This window comes from Clupea harengus, chromosome 7 (assembly GCF_900700415.2).
Source record: "Clupea harengus chromosome 7, Ch_v2.0.2, whole genome shotgun sequence".
NCBI classification, from domain to species: domain Eukaryota; kingdom Metazoa; phylum Chordata; class Actinopteri; order Clupeiformes; family Clupeidae; genus Clupea; species Clupea harengus.
The window spans coordinates 935,378-953,200 of record NC_045158.1 but is presented as its reverse complement, the minus strand read 5'-3'; the positions used below and the strand labels follow the sequence as shown (position 1 = coordinate 953,200).

Sequence of the window (17,823 nt, the reverse complement as noted above, 5' to 3'; positions counted from 1 at the left end):
ATGTGTATTGGCAGCCAAACTCTACCTACTCACTTAGTCTCTTTCTGTCACTTTCCCCTCCTAATCTAGACTATATTCGCTGTGGGATGATGCTGTAGTCTCTCCACCCGATCAACCCACCACACTGCCAACACCTACTCACCCCCACCACACTGCCACACTGCCAACACCTACTCACCCCACCACACTGTCATACACTTATTCTACCCCACCACACTGTCATACACCCCACCACACTGCCAACACCTACTCAACACCACCACACTGCCAACACCTACTCAACACTACCACACTGCCAACACCTACTCACCCCCACCACACTGCCAACACCCCATCACACTGCCAACACCTACTCACCCCCACCACACTGCCAACACCCCATCACACTGCCAACACCTACTCACCCCCACCACACTGCCAACACCCCATCACACTGTCAACACCTACTCACCCCCACCACACTGCCAACACCCCATCACACTGTCAACACCTACTCACCCCCACCACACTGCCAACACCCCATCACACTGTCAACACCTACTCACCCCCACCACACTGCCAACACCCCATCACACTGTCAACACCTACTCACCCCCACCACACTGCCACACTGCCAACACCTACTCACCCCACCACACTGCCACACTGCCAACACCTACTCACCCCCACCACACTGCCAACACCTACTCACCCCCACCACACTGTCATACACTTATTCTACCCCATACTTTCTTCTGCTCCATTACTCTACTCCCTTGTAATAGTAACTTTACGAGCACACTGTATAGGGCGTATTCAGTCACGTGACCCCTATCCATAACAACAAGCTTTGGCGGCCATGTTGGGGTCCATGTACGGCATTGTTTTGCTGTGTTTTATGCCGCTCTGACCATCATATCCTGAAGGAGACACAATTTCAGTGCCTTGTAATTATGGTACTGTGCCTCATTGTTGGATGTGGGACTAGGACGGGTAAAGCGCACACACACCGCGAAAAGGTTATCCAAATGACTTAGTTCATTCATTGCCCCAAATAGTGATGAAATGGGGGTGAACGGGCACATGTTGACCCTTCATTTCTGTAGTTTTTTGTAGTGCTCAGTCTTCAGGAACAAAACCTCACAACTCCAAGGTATGTGGGGAGGGGGGCACCTGCAGCACTGCATGGTCTGACTTTATTTAGCCTTGCACTGTAAACAGGGGGAAGGACAGTAAAGGTTACTATGGTAACAAGAATTACAAACAACGACATTATCTCCAGGTTAACCTCAAATGTAAAATAAAAAAACTTTCCCAACCACGACGTATTTCCCATCAAACCGTTTTCCCTTGACGCATTGTACAAAGCCAGAGACGACGTTGTTGTAAGCCTGCAGACTTTTGTACGCCTTGAAACTTTCCTGTGTGTAAAAACTTGTCTCCAGTACTAAGTACGATCCATTGCCTCCACTGGCGGCAGGCGATCCGCGTCTAACTGCTCATCTTGAATCAAAAAAGGATCGATTCCAGCTGCTGAAATCTTTCTTTGGTAACGCAGAAGAACATGAGGTTGCAGGCCTCTTGCATAATCAGACAGCGGACACGCTAGGTCAACTTCTTCTGACATTTAATAAGTGGACCCCAAGATGGCGCCACGCGAGATGCTGACGTCACGTGAATACGCCCTATACCCACTAAGCTGTTCTACAATACTTGAAGCCTCTTTCCCCACCTTATCCAATTTTGTATGTATCATGTATATACCATGTTATGTTTGTATGTATTGTGTACATTTACCACATGTATGCTAGCATGCTCATCATGATACGTGTATGATTTCATCTGCCATGTTCGTGATTGTTTCCCCTTTCCATCTTCTCCCTCCCCTTCTGCCTTTGTCTTGCTTTACTTGGCCGGCCTCAAGCAGATGCAGAGGCCGGCCCAGTACATGGCTGCTAATACACATATATGTACTTAATAGATATGGTAATGAGGATCAATGTGTCCACATCCATCAGCATTTATGTGTCGTGGGTTCTGCTTAAGGTTTCTTCCTGATTAACAGGCAATTTTTCCTTGCCCCTGTCCCCATTGTGCTTGCTGTAAGGGGGTTCAGGCCCTAGGCTCTGTAAACAGGTCTGCAGTGGATTCTTCTTGCATATCCAGGGGTGAAGCTGGGCATGCTAAACCAGGTGCCTGGTTCCACTGACTTAGCAAACGCAAAAGGGCACACAAAAAGTAGCTGCACAAGGTGAGACTTGGAGTGTAGGAACAGTGATATGCACTTTCTCACATTATTTTGTATTATATTCATTATATTTGGCATTTTGTAAGAGACATGTTTCTCTTTGACAGTTTCTCTTTGATGTTTCTCTTCTGCTCAAGGTTTCTTCCTGGTAAGAGGTGTCACCTTTGTGCTTGCTCCAGGGGGGCTCATGCTCTGGACTCTGTAAAGCGCCTGAAGACAATTTTATTGTTTTGGTGCTATATAAATACAATTGAATTGAATTGAACATCATGAGTCTAGATGTACAGTTCAAATGTCTTGACAATCTTTGACTTCAGACCAACAAAATGCATTTGTTATACAGAAACATTGAAGGAAATAAATTGTGAAACACATAAAAACAACAATATGAGTGATCAACTGAGTACACTGTTAAACTAATGTTAAGAATTACAATTAGAATGTTAAGAAGTATAAACATAGAGCTTGTCCCTCCAAAAGTCATTATATCACACATTTAAAATATCAGACATAAAAAAAACATAACATGTATGTAAACCATGTAATTAAAGCAGCAATAAAGAGTTATTTTCCAAAACTAGCAAGCTAACTACCTAAAAGGTATGCAAAAACCTTGCAAACACCACCAACAGCCCAGTTGACACTGATAGAAGCTTGCCAACACACTAACTGGTGTATTTTGGCAGTAAAGCTGGCGATGTCATGCAGTGAAAGCTTTTTTTCCATTTTTGCAGGGTATTCCAGCCCGGTATACAGAACTACATAGGACATATCCTGGATGGCTAGTGGGAAAGACACAGGTGTTTATCTGTCCTTCACATGACCATATGCTATCAAAATGAAAACTAGTTGCCTATAAAACCATACCTCAAAAAGTGTAAAATTGTTGCATATTGTTACTTTAAGAACCACTTCTGCAAATGCCACACTCTGTGTAATGATATCCAAATATTCTCTAATATCTATATCCTGGAATAATATCAGAGCAGTCAATCACAATATCCTAAATATCGGTTTACTCAGAAAATAATGAAGCATTTTAACAAATCAACATACACAAATGCTTGGCACATTTCATGCTGATCTCTAATAGAAAAGCAATTTACCTGTGAAAAGTGAAAAGTGCACCTCCCACAGACTATTTAGTTTCTGCGTAAAATGTGTCAATTTCTCCTTGATATCTCTCAGAGACATATGGCCTCTTCAGCTTCAATGTGGGACCTGAGAGATAAAAGAGAAAATTGTCAATTTCTCAATCAATTGATTTTTGTGCTTTGCTGCAGTATGTTACACACTTTTTCGCAATTGCTGCTCACTATCAATCAATCAATCAATCAATTCAATCTTATATAGCGCTTCTCTAAATACCCGAAGTGGCTATACAGAGTCCAGAGTCCAGTAGTCATTCATACACAGTCATACCGGTGGTGGTAAGTTACCTCAGTAGCCACAGCTGCCCTGGGGCAGACTGGGGCAGACTGACAGAAGCGTGGCTGCCAATCAGCGCCTACGGCCCCTCCGACCACCACCAACATTCATTCATATTCATACGATGCAATGCATGTCTGTATGATGGTGGGGGAAACCGGAGTAAACCCACGCAGGCACGGGGAGAACATGCAAATTCCACACAGAAAGGACTTGGAACGACCAGGATTCGAACCCAGGGCCTTCTTGCTGTGAGGCGACAGTGTTAACCACTGAGCCACACTAAGAGATGTTCCCAGAGTGTTTACCAATACACAAAAGGAGAAGAAATGCAGGGAATGTGGTTTGGTACATAGGATACAGGTCTTGTGATTTGACGTTACAGATAATGACTATCACAAAAGACTATATGGATATTTTACATTATTTCAATTCCTTAACATAAGTAGTGTCTGAAAACAGATTATGATTTGCATTCCATGAGTACAATAAAAGGGCTTTCCGTTTTTTTTTTAATCCACCCTAAATGTTTTACCCACCAAGCTCTCCTCCTGGCACAGAGAAGTCTTTAGGTAGAATACTCCACTTTTGGACCTTCTGGGCATTGGAAGGGGCTTTAGCGTTTACACGCTCCATCCCCTCCTGAATGGCTTTGTAAATAGCAGGCTCCTTGTTCCCGACAATCTCTGACACTTTGGTGGCACCGACGCCATGCTGTCGACAGAACTCGACCACCAAAGGGGTTAGTTCATCAGTTGGCTCTCCTGCATCATTCATGACACACTAAGGAAGTATTGTGGGTTAATAAGAGAATATATTTTGAGAATTCAATTTGAAGAGGAAAATAGTGATACAATTAGTAGGCCATACATTACTCTTACTTTCAGTGTGAGAAGCATGGAAAGGAACTTTTTCTTGTCTCCAACTAGCATTGCATTGCTAATGATTGCCACTTCCTCCTTGACAGAATCTTCAATTGGCACTGGAGGAATGTTCTCTCCTCCAGCAGTTATTATTATCTCTGCAAAAGAAAATGAATTTCTTCACAAACAAACAAACAAACAAACAACAAACAACAAACAAGGCTGACTGCTGACACATGGCTATCAGATTTATTTGATCTCATAGGTTGTCAAGATTTCATAATGATAGAGGTTTTGCACAACATAGCAATTCTACTCATGAGAGACAACACAACATAAGAGCCATTCTGTTTTTCAGCTTTGAAATGGGAAAATATGATGCCCGGAATCAATTCCCAACTCGTCCAAATAATCGGAAACGTCCTTACACGGCTGCATGGGCAAAGAATATGAAGTGACAGTTGTATATATTCTTTAAATGAGAGTGGGAGCAGATTACAGTGAGCAGCATACTATGAAGAAGAGGACATGGTCCTCCATAAGTCCAAGAAGGACAGCATAAGGGAGTGCTTGGGCCTGTTATTGGAGGAAATTCTTCTGTGAAGAAATAGGAAATGACACAAAAATATCACATTAAGAACTTTAAACCACAGAGAAGCCTGCTCCTTGTTCAGTTGGTCAACCTCTATCCGTCTCATCAGACCTGCTCACGCCACTCCCTCTGTACCGAGGCAGCAGAGAAGAATTGGACCAATACTTTATAAGTCTTTTGCTGTCAGCATTCTAAACCTACAATAACCTTTTCCTAAACCTGGTACCAGTAGTAGTTCAATTGGGAAACTGACTGGGAGCTAGTGCAATGTCAAAAGAGAAATTGCAATGCAGTGCAGGATTGTGCAACAAGTGAACATTGCCAAACATCCCAAACATTGCAAGCGTTTAGGCTTCTCCCAGCCAGACCTAATCAGAACATGGTCTATCCATTAAGTCTAATGTCTAATAGATTAAAATATCAAAAGACGTCAAAGCACTTCTTTGAACTCTTGGATGCCAGTCCTTAAACAGGTGGTTATTTCTAGTGATGGAAAGCTCAAGTCTTGATGGAATAGAGTAAACAGCTTCCTGCCCAAACCTGATTCCTGTGAGGATGGACATAGGTAGAGAGTAATGTGTTACTTAGCAAGAGGCAGCTGGATAGGATAGAACATGATGAGTAGGAAAACCAAAACGAGACCCTGTCAGATGGGCCCATTGATAAAACAAGTTATCTGCAGTTACTGAATTGAGTTCCCATCAGAGTACATTTAGTCTTACACAACTAAATGCCTTAGCTCTGAACCAAATCTTGCAACAAATCACGCTAAAGCCCATAGCTATGACCTATACCAGACACATTATCTTTGCACTAAGTAATGTCAGTAATGGACAGTTCAGCAGGCCAATGTGCTCATCTGGATATACTAAATTATAGAAAATATGTTAAGTGTTTCCAGGCTTCTGGAGGGCAATGTATGTTTTCAAGTCATTCTCTGGCCTACCTTTAATTCTTCCTGTGATGAACAGGAAACCGTCTTTGTCATGTTTGCCCAGGTCCCCAGAGTGCAGCCAGCCCTCGTCGTCCAAAGCCTCTTTCGTCTTCTCAGGCATATTCAGATACCCCATTAACACATGGCGTCCATAGAAGCAAATCTCCCCATTGCCATCCGCATCAGGCTTATCTAGCTTGGTCTTGCAACCAGTCACCTCTTTACCGCAACTGGATTAATATCAAGAAACGACAAAAGACATACTCCATAGTTTGTGTTTTTGAGTTCACAATTAACACAACAGTGACACTATCGACACATCTGGGCACGTCAATCAACACTGTGTAATAGTTTTATTAAAAGTGCAATATGTAAGAATTTGAATTTAAAACGTGATCTAAAATGTCAACAGGGTCTGAAGAAATAAAAGTTTCAAGAACGCCTAGGTACTGTATTGCAGAGATATCTACTAGTTTGCATGGTAACCAGCTAAGGTCGGTCCGGGCCTCTCATAATACCACTCTAGACCTCAAGAGTCGATAACGAGGCACTGTAGTGACTGTAGCCTATCCTGTAGTTAGTAGCAAGCATTAATGGTCAGCCTATCAGCTAACTCAAAAAGCTTGAGTGGTTACAGTATATGAAGATCTACAGGGGTCTGTTTTCCTCAGCAAAGTTAATGTAACATATAAATATCAATAGATGTTGATGGAAACACTAATGGTCGCCTACATATCTTTCAATCATGTAGCCTTTCATGTAGCCTTTAGCCTCCATCATCTTGGTCAAACTTTTTGGTTACATCTACGAAGGGAGAGGAGGTAGAGGTATACAAACCCAGGGTGCTATTTGTTTTTTAATCGTTTTTATTCATGAAAATAAATGCCAAACTACAGTGGGCTACATACAGTAGACTATGAAGACTGTTAGGCTATGTCTTGCAGCTGTCATGCTTATTAAGCTGGCACTTTAAACACTTGGTGCAGAACTGAATCCTTTTCATTTTCTTTCATACAGCTAGCTGTAGTTTTTTTGCTTAGTGACATACTGAAAAGCCGGCTTGGTCAAGGCCAATGGAACTACAATTATCTCATAGCTGTGGTGTCATTTCTGTTGTCACACCAGTGCGCACGTACTTACAGTGATAGTCCATTTATGATTTTATTGTGGTTTGCACTATAGGCTGTTCTCACATTTTCAACTCTATTTTATTACGGTATTTTATACAGTTTATTGGTGAAGTAGCATTAATCACTGGGTGAACCTATAGCTATTGATGAGGTCATTTTAGTTTAGTTTAGTAATCCATTTAATTATTAACGTAGGAAAGGAAAGGAAAATGTATTATTACTAGGGAAACGAGCGCTTTGATTAACATTACTACAACCGTTCTGTGCTCGTGGGTCATGTTAACATGCATTACCATGGTTACGACAGTGCCATCTAAACTCGGGTGTGCTTGCTGTTAGGAAAAGAAAGTGTTTGAAGATATAGGCATGCATTATATCTCTCTGCACCAGTATAGTTCCATTGCATGTAGCGAAATAGCAAAATATATACACAACGCATTGCATGAAATATTGAAGAAAGTTGAAAATCTTGAAAACTTAACAAGACCTAACCAATTCCGGTTACCTTGTGATACGGAAGCCATCCTGACAGGACATGGTGTGTGGGCCAGTGCTCTCACTCATTCCGTAGACCTCAAAAAGAGGAATGTGCAGGCTCATGAAGTACTCAAGCGTGTCCTTGGTGATGGGAGCTGCGCCGGTATAGCAGGCCTTGCAACGGTCAAGGCCCAAGGCAAAGCGCACCTTTGTGAAAACCAGTTTGTTGGCAAGAGAGAAGCCCCAAGGCACGACATTAGTCCTGGAAGGAACAGAGGAGACCAGCTTAACATCTGATCAACATCTTTTAAGAGTTAATACACCCTCATTTCTACATATTAACATCTCTTGAAGAGTTAATACACCCTCATTTCTACATATTAACATCTCTTGAAGAGTTCATACACCCTCATTTCTACGTATGACAGCTTGTAGTTTGGTGTGGTGTGGATTTGATGATTTTTCAGACCAAAAACGTTAGGACTGATGACTGCTGTTCTGTTGGTCAAAGCAAAATATACAACTCCTTCTAGGTGGAAACTTTGAGTGAGTTTTAGCTCAATGCAAAATAATGACACAAAATCATTTCCAAACAGTTCCTCATATAGCAAATGTATGTGAATTATTCTTTATATCATTTGTATTTATTAATGACTATTTAGAACTAATGTGAGCTGATTTCATTTGTAAATGCTTTCACCCACCCATTCATTTCATTGTAACTGGCCTGAAGCCCTAGTGCTTTGGCCCGATCAGCCACTTGTCTTCGTAAAGCGGTGGACTTGGAACCGAGTTCCTTCATTCTCTCCTGCATCTTCTCCCACACGCGCGGTACGCCCAGAAAACTTGTAGGACGCACTTCCCGTAGAGTCTCCACCAAAGAGCCCTGCAGGGGAGATGATCATTTGTTGCAATTTCCTTTCAAGGATGATGTTGTTTAGGAAGGACTGGATGAACAAACCCGTTACCTTCAGAGCGTCCGGCTGAGCAAAACTGGTTGTTGCTGCAAAGCGCATGCTAATCCATATGTCATTCATCTGAGCAGCCACGTGGCTGAGAGGCAGGTAGCTGACCAGCTGTTCCTCACGCATCTTCAAATGAGTCGTGGTTCCTACAGCATTAGCAATCCATGTGATCTACACAAGTCATACATACAGTGTGTGAAGGAGTTGCAAATCAGAATTAAAGATCAGAGTGAATAATGATTGACAATAATCAATAATCCAATGAATCTTATATTCATTTGTATTTGTTGCCATTTAGTTGGACTTAATGACCAAGCAGTGGTGCAATAAGTAATATTAAATATATGAACTGAAATGTAAAAAATAGCCCCACAAAATATAAGTCTCTTGTGAATTCAAGCCAGTCATTTTCGACAGTTTCTTGACAGTTATTGAGGTACGCAGACAAAGGTGTATCTAGGCATCAGTTATTGAGGTACGCAGACACAGGTCTATCTCTGTAGGGATCAGTTATTGAGGTACGCAAACACAGGTCTATCTCTGTAGGGATCAGTTATTGAGGTACGCAAACACAGGTCTATCTCTGTAGGGATCAGTTATTGAGGTACGCAGACACAGGTCTATCTCTGTAGGGATCAGTTATTGAGGTACGCAGACACAGGTCTATCTCTGTAGGGACCAGTTAATGGGTAAACAGACACAGGTCTATCTCTGTAGGGATCAGTTATTGAGGTAAACAGACACAGGTCTATCTCTGTAGGGATCAGTTATTGAGGTACGCAGACACAGGTCTATCTCTGTAGGGATCAGTTAATGGGGTAAACAGACACAGGTCTATCTCTGTAGGGATCAGTTATTGAGGTACGCAGACACAGGTCTATCTCTGTAGGGATCAGTTATTGAGGTACGCAGACACAGGTCAATCGATGTAGAGATCAGTTATTGAGGTAAGCAGACACAGGTCTATCTCTGTAGGGATCAGTTATTGAGGTACGCAGACACAGGTCTATCTCTGTAGGGACCAGTTAATGGGTAAACAGACACAGGTCTATCTCTGTAGGGATCAGTTATTGAGGTAAACAGACACAGGTCTATCTCTGTAGGGATCAGTTAATGGGGTACGCAGACACAGGTCTATCTCTGTAGGGATCAGTTATTGAGGTAAACAGACACAGGTCTATCTCTGTAGGGATCAGTTAGTGAGGTACGCAAACACAGGTCTATCTCTGTAGGGATCAGTTATTGAGGTACGCAAACACAGGTCTATCTCTGTAGGGATCAGTTATTGAGGTACGCAGACACAGGTCTATCTCTGTAGGGATCAGTTATTGAGGTACGCAGACACAGGTCTATCTCTGTAGGGACCAGTTAATGGGTAAACAGACACAGGTCTATCTCTGTAGGGATCAGTTATTGAGGTAAACAGACACAGGTCTATCTCTGTAGGGATCAGTTATTGAGGTACGCAGACACAGGTCTATCTCTGTAGGGATCAGTTAATGGGGTAAACAGACACAGGTCTATCTCTGTAGGGATCAGTTATTGAGGTACGCAGACACAGGTCTATCTCTGTAGGGATCAGTTATTGAGGTACGCAGACACAGGTCAATCGATGTAGAGATCAGTTATTGAGGTAAGCAGACACAGGTCTATCTCTGTAGGGATCAGTTATTGAGGTACGCAGACACAGGTCTATCTCTGTAGGGACCAGTTAATGGGTAAACAGACACAGGTCTATCTCTGTAGGGATCAGTTATTGAGGTAAACAGACACAGGTCTATCTCTGTAGGGATCAGTTAATGGGGTACGCAGACACAGGTCTATCTCTGTAGGGATCAGTTATTGAGGTAAACAGACACAGGTCTATCTCTGTAGGGATCAGTTAGTGAGGTACGCAAACACAGGTCTATCTCTGTAGGGATCCTTTCCATTTTGACAGACACTTCTAATAACATGATGATAATAAGTGTGAGTGGGGAGATCAAGTCGCTCACTTTGACACAGATTCTTGCACCATGGGATCACATTGTATAGCTGCTTTGCGATCGCCTGTTCTAACTCAATACTGGACCCATTTCGATTGTTAATTGTCCTTTGTAAAAGTTTGGACACAAATATATCTAAATCTGTGTGTTTCTTATGTAAACACAATTCCTGCGTATTCTGCTCTTGACGTGCGCTTCCGAGGGCTGTAGTCAGCCAAGTGCCGCTACAAGGCGAAGCACCATACTGCGTTTGAAGTCAGCAGTAGGCCTACGTCTAACATTATTATACACGTACAAATAACATGTTTGATTTTTGAAATAACATGTTTGATGTTGGAAAAAAAAAAATTTATTTAAAAACTACTGAACTACTAAACTAAACTACGTTATGTTTTCTTTCGCCATTATCTAACATAAGGTAACGTAAGGTAACTGTGAAAATACTCACACCACTGCAACATTTTGCAGTCCTCTCCCTATCCTGTGCCAACTGATAATGAATTCTACAGAAATGATATAATGATAACAGACTATATAACAGACTTGTCTTGAACCATGATCTTGTCTGAATAGGCCTTAAGATCCTCACATTATCGTGACTCAGCATGACGCCCTTGGGGTTTCCTGTTGTCCCTGAGGTGTAAATAAGTGTGCAGCACTCATTTGGGGATTGGTTTTTGATCAAAGCATCCAGCTCTTCTTCTGGAACGTCCTCACCCAGCATCATAAACTCTGTCCACTGAGAAAAGAACAAGATGTATAAGAGATGTGAAATACTGGATGAAATGTTTGATAACCTCTTCTCACAATATTCAAACTTACACTGTATACATTGGGAAGCTTCTGTTCTAGCTCATCCTTGTACTGAACGATGGCTTTCAAATGCGGCAGTTGATCTTTCACCTAATGGGACACAAAGAGCAGACAAAAGATCATAGATAATAATAGATCATGGATAATAATTCATCATCACAAGTGAACGGTCAAATGAACACATGTGTGGCACGATTGTTCACGGGCATCCATTATCTGAAATCTTAGCTATGTTCTGGCGCTTAGTCGTTTTTTGAGAGTGCTTAGCCGAAGTAAATACATTAAATGAAATACACGCTAGTTTCTGATTACCAAGTCTTCGATCAGGTCTGGGCGCTTTCAGTTATTAGAGAAGTTTTACACATAGGCTTCAATCTAATCTTCCAAATGTGTCATTTTTCATGGTCGTCTGGCAAGAATGAGTGATTTAGTGAACTTTTGTTTGTTTGTTTGTTTGTTTATATTTGTTGTTTTTCTCTACCACAGAAAATGTTTCTACTGCTTAACAACTTTATGTGAACAGGTGATAAAGGACAATAAAGGTGTGGAATGTGATAAACAGTTCACCTGAAGAATCTTGACAAGCTGCTTGTGGTTTTCTACCACCAATACATTGGCCTCGCAGTTGTGGGCCACAAACTGACATGCTTCAGGAGTGTTGGTGGTATAAACTCCTGTGGCGAGGCCCCTTTTCACCAAAATCAAAAGAACAGAATGTTCAAATAATACATATGTTCTTATTTACTGGGAGGGTAAACATTTGACATGAAAGTTCCCTTGAAGTACATGAAAGATGCTGTGGTGTGAAGTTGATGATTTGTTAATATGAAGTAATATAGCCTACTGATTAATGTTAGTTACATGGGGTTAGGGTTAGGCCTACTGAGTAATGTTAGTTACATGGGGTTAGGGTTAGGCCTACTGAGTAATGTTAGTTACATGGGGTTAGGGTTAGGCCTACTGAGTAATGTTAGTTACATGGCAGTTCTAATTCATCAGTTAACATAAATGAACAATACATCTATGTGTTTAACACTGACTCATGTCAACACATGCATGAACTCATTTCATTTAAGGGAATCTTGTGTAAAACATTAACTCTTGTAATTCACAGTCCAGGTACTGTATATACATTTTTTTATATGAATGTAATCAGTGTATGCAAATAGACAGACATGTGAAAATGTACATGACTTAGTTTCAAATCAGAAAGGCTTACCCTGCCATGATGCAACCAATGTCAGCGATAAACCATTGAGGGGAGTTGAAGCCTAAAATACCAACGCCATGGTAGCGCTCCAGCCCCAACTAGTGGAAAAACATGCATAATGAATGAATTACTGTTGACCTACATCACTTTTTTGTACACTACTGTCATAGTGTATCAACTTGACCATGAAAGAGGAGATGTAGCTCTATCTCCATAGCAACAGTTTCCAGTTTTTGTAAACTAAAGCAGATTGTGTACTGTACAAAAGATATTATTCGCTGTCACTGTCTCCAAATACTGTATTCGAAATGATATTGACACATTCAAATTGTTGTGTTAAAACACCTTGAAACAATACAAATGTAACTTGTGAGGCTGAGTGGCAAACAGGCGTCAGTATTCGTTGAATGTTCAACTGATCAATTACATCGTTACATCTCTGAAATGACCAAAGACTAGAAACCACTAAATCCCAAACAACCATTTGTATACTACGCCATTACTTCATAGTCTACATATTTATAAAATAATATGTGTTGCATGTTTATACACAAAATAATCACCCACTTTGAGAAAGCTCTTGGCAGCCGACCTGCACTGAAGTAAGTATTCCTTATAAGTCATGGTGATCCACTTTCCGTCCTCTTTCCACCTTAATGCTGGCTCATCTCCGTGGCCATCCACTGTCCTCTGGAACATCTGGTGGATAGTAGACGGTGCCTCGGAGCCAGGTCCCGACTCAGACATGCGAAGTTTTACTGGCTTATCCCTCTCTGTGCTCCACAAGAGCTCCGCTGGCTTCAGGGAGACGCTGTGTTTTCGGTATATTGGTAGTAGCTGTTCCTGAGAACCAGGACAACACGACTGACAGCAAGTCCACGACATCGACTCCAGAGGTTAGTTCAATGCTCTGATCTCGGTAACAAATGCGCAACGGTGTAGGCCTACTGAAGCGTTTCTTCCTCTCTCTCTCACTTGTGCACACCAGCACACACACAACACAAATGCTAAAGCTACTTCTGGATTCAAAGAAGATCCCTATCAGATTACTTCCGAGACAAAGCCAGTGGAATGTCACGGGGCCGGTGTTCCTGTTTAACGGCTTATCGTTTACTGGTGACACCTGCTAACCTTTCAGCTGGTGTACACCACCCCCCCCCCCCCCTCAATACTCACTCACACACACACACACACATCACACTCCAGTCAAGGATGCAACAATGTTTCAGTTATATTAGTAATTGCAAAAAATGAACACCACCGTTTGATTCATGACCCTGACATGGACTGGTCAAAACTGATGCGTTCTGCTCAACATGAGCGTGTAGCCTATTTACAACGTGTGTGTGTGTGTGTGTGTGTGTGTGTGCACCGTGCGTGTGTGTGTGTGTGTGCACCGTGCGTGTGTGTGTGTGTGTGTGTAGTGTTTTCCTGGGCACAAACCTTTAAGGACTATCAAAGAGGAATGCGACAGGATTGCAGGTGACTGGTGTTGAAATCATTCAGTTGAAGTTAACGATGATATTTTTAATTATATTTTGTTCCTGACGTTCTGCTGCGACCTGTTCCTGTTTATCATGTTAGCTGGTGACACCTGCCAACTGCTAACCCTTCAGCTGGTGTACATCCTCTGTCGCAGATATGCACGTCAATCCAACAGTTACAGTTTCATTTGACTCCCTGCAGAACATATCAGGATGTACATAGTGTTTGTAAAACCATAAGGAAAGAGTCTCTTGTGCCACTACCCCTACTGCCCTCTGTTGTGTGTGTGTGTGTGTGTGTGTGTGTGTGTGTGTCTGTGTGTGTGTGTGTGTGTGTGTGTGCGCGTGTGTGTGCACCGTGCGTGCGTGTGTGCGTGCCACTACCCCTAGTGTCCTCTGTTGTGGTGTTTCCTGGGCCACATACCTGAGGACTATCAAAGCAACAGGATTGCAGGTGACTGATGTAGAAATCAGTTGAAGTTAATGATGATATTTTAAATGATATTTTGTTCCTGACATTCTGCTACGACCTGCGACTGGGATCACAAATTCGTTTTGATGTTCAGGGTTCCATAATGTGATCAGTAATACGTTTAGATGTTCAGGGTTCCATAATGTGATCAGTAATTAGTTTTGATGTTCAGGGTTCCATAATGTGATCAGTAAATAGTGTTGATGTTCAGGGTTCCATAATGTGATCAGTAATTAGTGTTGATGTTCAGGGTTCCCTGATGTGACAGGAATATGTGTGCTTTCGTTGCAGCCTATCGCTGCTCCTTCAGTTGATGGAAGGAAGTCTTTCCACACTACTAATGTGCAAGTACACTGGCTACCGTCTCCCAATAACAGTATACCACACAACATACTGCAACATCTCTCATTCTCTGCGCTGTCAAGATCATATGTGATGCAGCAGCACACTTGATCACTAATGTTGAAGCCAAGTGGCCCTCCTCTGAGCATGACTCGTGGAATGTATCATGATTCTACCCTGAGCAACAGCTTCGCACATGGTCAGTAAAGCTTTGCCTCTTTTAACACCCTCAGAATGTGAGTATTATATATTCATTCTATAATTACAGTAGAGTTTGATGGCCACCTGCTTGGGGACAGAGGGTACTCATGCCAGGCCTCTATCTTGACCCCTGACCCCTGAGCCAGGCCCCCAACACCCGTTCACTGTGGCTCACTGTAGGACCAGAGGCCAGGCTGAGATGGCAATAGACATGCCCAAAGCCCGGTTCCAGCATTTACGTAACTCAGGGTAACCCCAGAGAGGATATGTGACATTATTGTGGCATGTGTTCACCATAATATTGACATTATTGTGGCATGTGTTCACCATAATATTGACATTATTGTGGCATGTGTTCACCATAATATTGACATTATTGTGGCATGTGTTCACCATAAACATTGACATTATTGTGGTATGTGTTCACCATAAACATTGTTATAATTAGAGGACAGCAACAGCCTGTCGTACAAATCATCATTGAAGAAGACCTTGCACCCACATATAACTGACAGTCCAGTAATTCAATTTCAAGATCTGCCTTTTTTGCTGCTTTAAGAACACCTTTTGTAGTTCATGTTTTCCCCCCATTGTCTTTATGAGATGTATTGTACGATTCCTTCACGGGTAACTGGGAAAACATACGGATAACGTTTAATTCTACAGTTCTCCACACAGAAATGACCTGGCATTAAATGAACATCTCACTGTGTTCATCTGTGCTTCTGTGTTCAAAAGGAGAGGAATGTGCTAATTGTTTTCCCATTCAGTTTTTTTTCTCATCATTTCAGTGTACATTTCAAATTCCAAAAAAAGAATCTAAAAAATAATGAAATGGATCAGAAGCTACCAAACCGAATTTGAAGATGTATACCTCTGTAGGCCTTTCAGAACTCCTCCTGGTGGCAGCAGTCATCACCATCATCATCATGTGATGAAGAGCATTCCATGTCAATATATTTTAAACTACTATATTTGTCAAATCTCTAAAATGTAATGAATGTAAACAGAATTGAAATGTATTCAAAGTGTAATATTCAAAGAACATGTGGTTCCATACTACCGGTAAATGAATGGACTATGGCATTTGATCTTATGCACTGCCTAGGGCAGCAACTCTCTCCCCAGGGAAATGTTTCTCTTTGCAGCTGAAACTGTGCTCATTCTTGCTGTAAGCACATACCAACATTTCTAATTCCAGTAGGCTAAAATAGGATGACCTTGTTTCCCCCATGTCAGGGTCCATTAACTCAGTCTCATTGTTTGTTAAACCTGCTTACTGGAATTCCCCCCTAGATGCTAGATATACAAACTAAAAGATAATGCAAAAATTAGAAAAATGTTAGGAAGCTCAACTCAACCACCCACTTCCTCATGTTAGTTTTATCAGTTGCCTGTACACGGTAAAGGGCATATCAGGAACAAAACTCAGAAAAAAAAACACAAAATAAATGAAAGTTAATTACATTGAAATGTTCTTTCTGCTGATGGCCTAACACTAATGGCAAATATTTGGTTCAATATCGCTATAGGGTGCATTTTGGTGTCCTGTACATAAATAATCAATTCCCCACGTTAACTGCAATAACTATGAAAGGGTTTGTTATATATTCATAAAAAAACCTTACTTGGCTATTTAGATAAATTGTCTACATTTTTTTATGTCCCATGTACTGCTCATTCAATTTCAATGTCAGTAAAATATAGTCAAATCATAAAATTGTTTTGCTAAATAGGATATTACTCAAGTGCACTCATCATTTGGTAATACAAAATCCTATTTGTATTTATTGAAAAAAGAAGAGTTTGTGTATGTCCCATAAATGATTATCTACCCTGTCGTATTGGGGAGTCCGTCCCTTTAAGAAAAGCTCATCCTCTCTGTGACGGACCGAGCCTTGGGGTACCGTCAAAATGTGGGTTTGGCCATAGAGCTCAGAGACAGAATCAACGTTCAAAGATGTATTGTTTAATAAACTCTTAAAGTATCCAGGAAACCTGCTAAGCCTCGCAATTTGCAGAGGACAATAATCAGCAATCTCACTGAAAATATAACCTGCTAAGCATTCGCAGAGGACAACATTCAGCAGTCTAACAAGAAAAGAAAAACCTGCTAAGCAGGGCCTCCATTTTAGTGCCAAGCGGTGAGAAGGGGGAATTCACCTTCTCACAAATGGACACATCTACATTCTGTAAATAAACATGTGAATATCCATAACTCAAATATATCATATGGGCCTACATAATATAGATAGGGCCTATCAAGATCCCCAAGAAGCCTACTCATGTATTTAACTCAACTTCACATCAGCCCATTTCATTTACACTTCATCCACTGTGTGTCCCTCTCGTGACCCCACAGTGACCTCACCTGTCATCTCGTCCCATGCCTCTCTTTTTGGGTGGTCTTGTACCCCGTATTGACACTACTACATAAGATGTCACACTTATGTTCTACTCCTTGTAACCAGGGATGGATTAATGAACGGGCCTACCGGGCCCAGGCCCAGGGGCCCATGAGCTCAGGGGGCCCCTAGGCCAGAGCCTCTGCGTGAAGTCGCTGTTATGTATCTCTTATTTGTGGTTGAAAAAGGTGTATTTTATTCATTTGCTAATGGCTTTAATTGAGTGTACCTGTGCTGTGTTAGAAAAAAGCTAGATTAATGCGACAGTGATCAAGCCTAACTTTTTGGGACTGCT

General features: G+C 41.7%; 1 protein-coding gene across 1 annotated transcript; it reads right to left on the bottom strand.

Annotated features, from left to right (window-relative positions):
- Positions 1 to 4,185: 4,185 nt before the first annotated feature.
- On the bottom strand, positions 4,186 to 13,777 carry LOC105907541 (long-chain-fatty-acid--CoA ligase ACSBG2-like). The gene is made up of 11 exons (XM_031571160.2): positions 13,192 to 13,777; positions 12,634 to 12,722; positions 11,982 to 12,102; positions 11,424 to 11,504; positions 11,191 to 11,340; positions 8,620 to 8,787; positions 8,356 to 8,537; positions 7,680 to 7,913; positions 6,057 to 6,274; positions 4,537 to 4,676; positions 4,186 to 4,438 (listed from the first exon to the last, which is right to left on the bottom strand). The coding sequence occupies exons 1-11, from the start codon at positions 13,507 to 13,509 to the stop codon at positions 4,187 to 4,189; spliced, it is 1,953 nt and encodes a 650-aa protein (XP_031427020.2). The 5' UTR covers positions 13,510 to 13,777; the 3' UTR covers position 4,186.
- Positions 13,778 to 17,823: the final 4,046 nt, after the last annotated feature.

Bases quoted from the DNA above. Each gene is read 5' to 3' on its own strand.
- LOC105907541 (XM_031571160.2), bottom strand. From the start codon at position 13,509: ATGTCGTGGACTTGCTGTCAGTCGTGTTGTCCTGGTTCTCAGGAACAG. The intron at 8,788-11,190 runs GTGAGGATCTTA...TGACTTGTGTAG, and splicing joins TCATGCTGAGTCACGATAAT to ATCACATGGATTGCTAATGC. The intron at 7,914-8,355 runs GTGGGTGAAAGC...TGTTCCTTCCAG, and splicing joins AGTTACAATGAAATGAATGG to GACTAATGTCGTGCCTTGGG.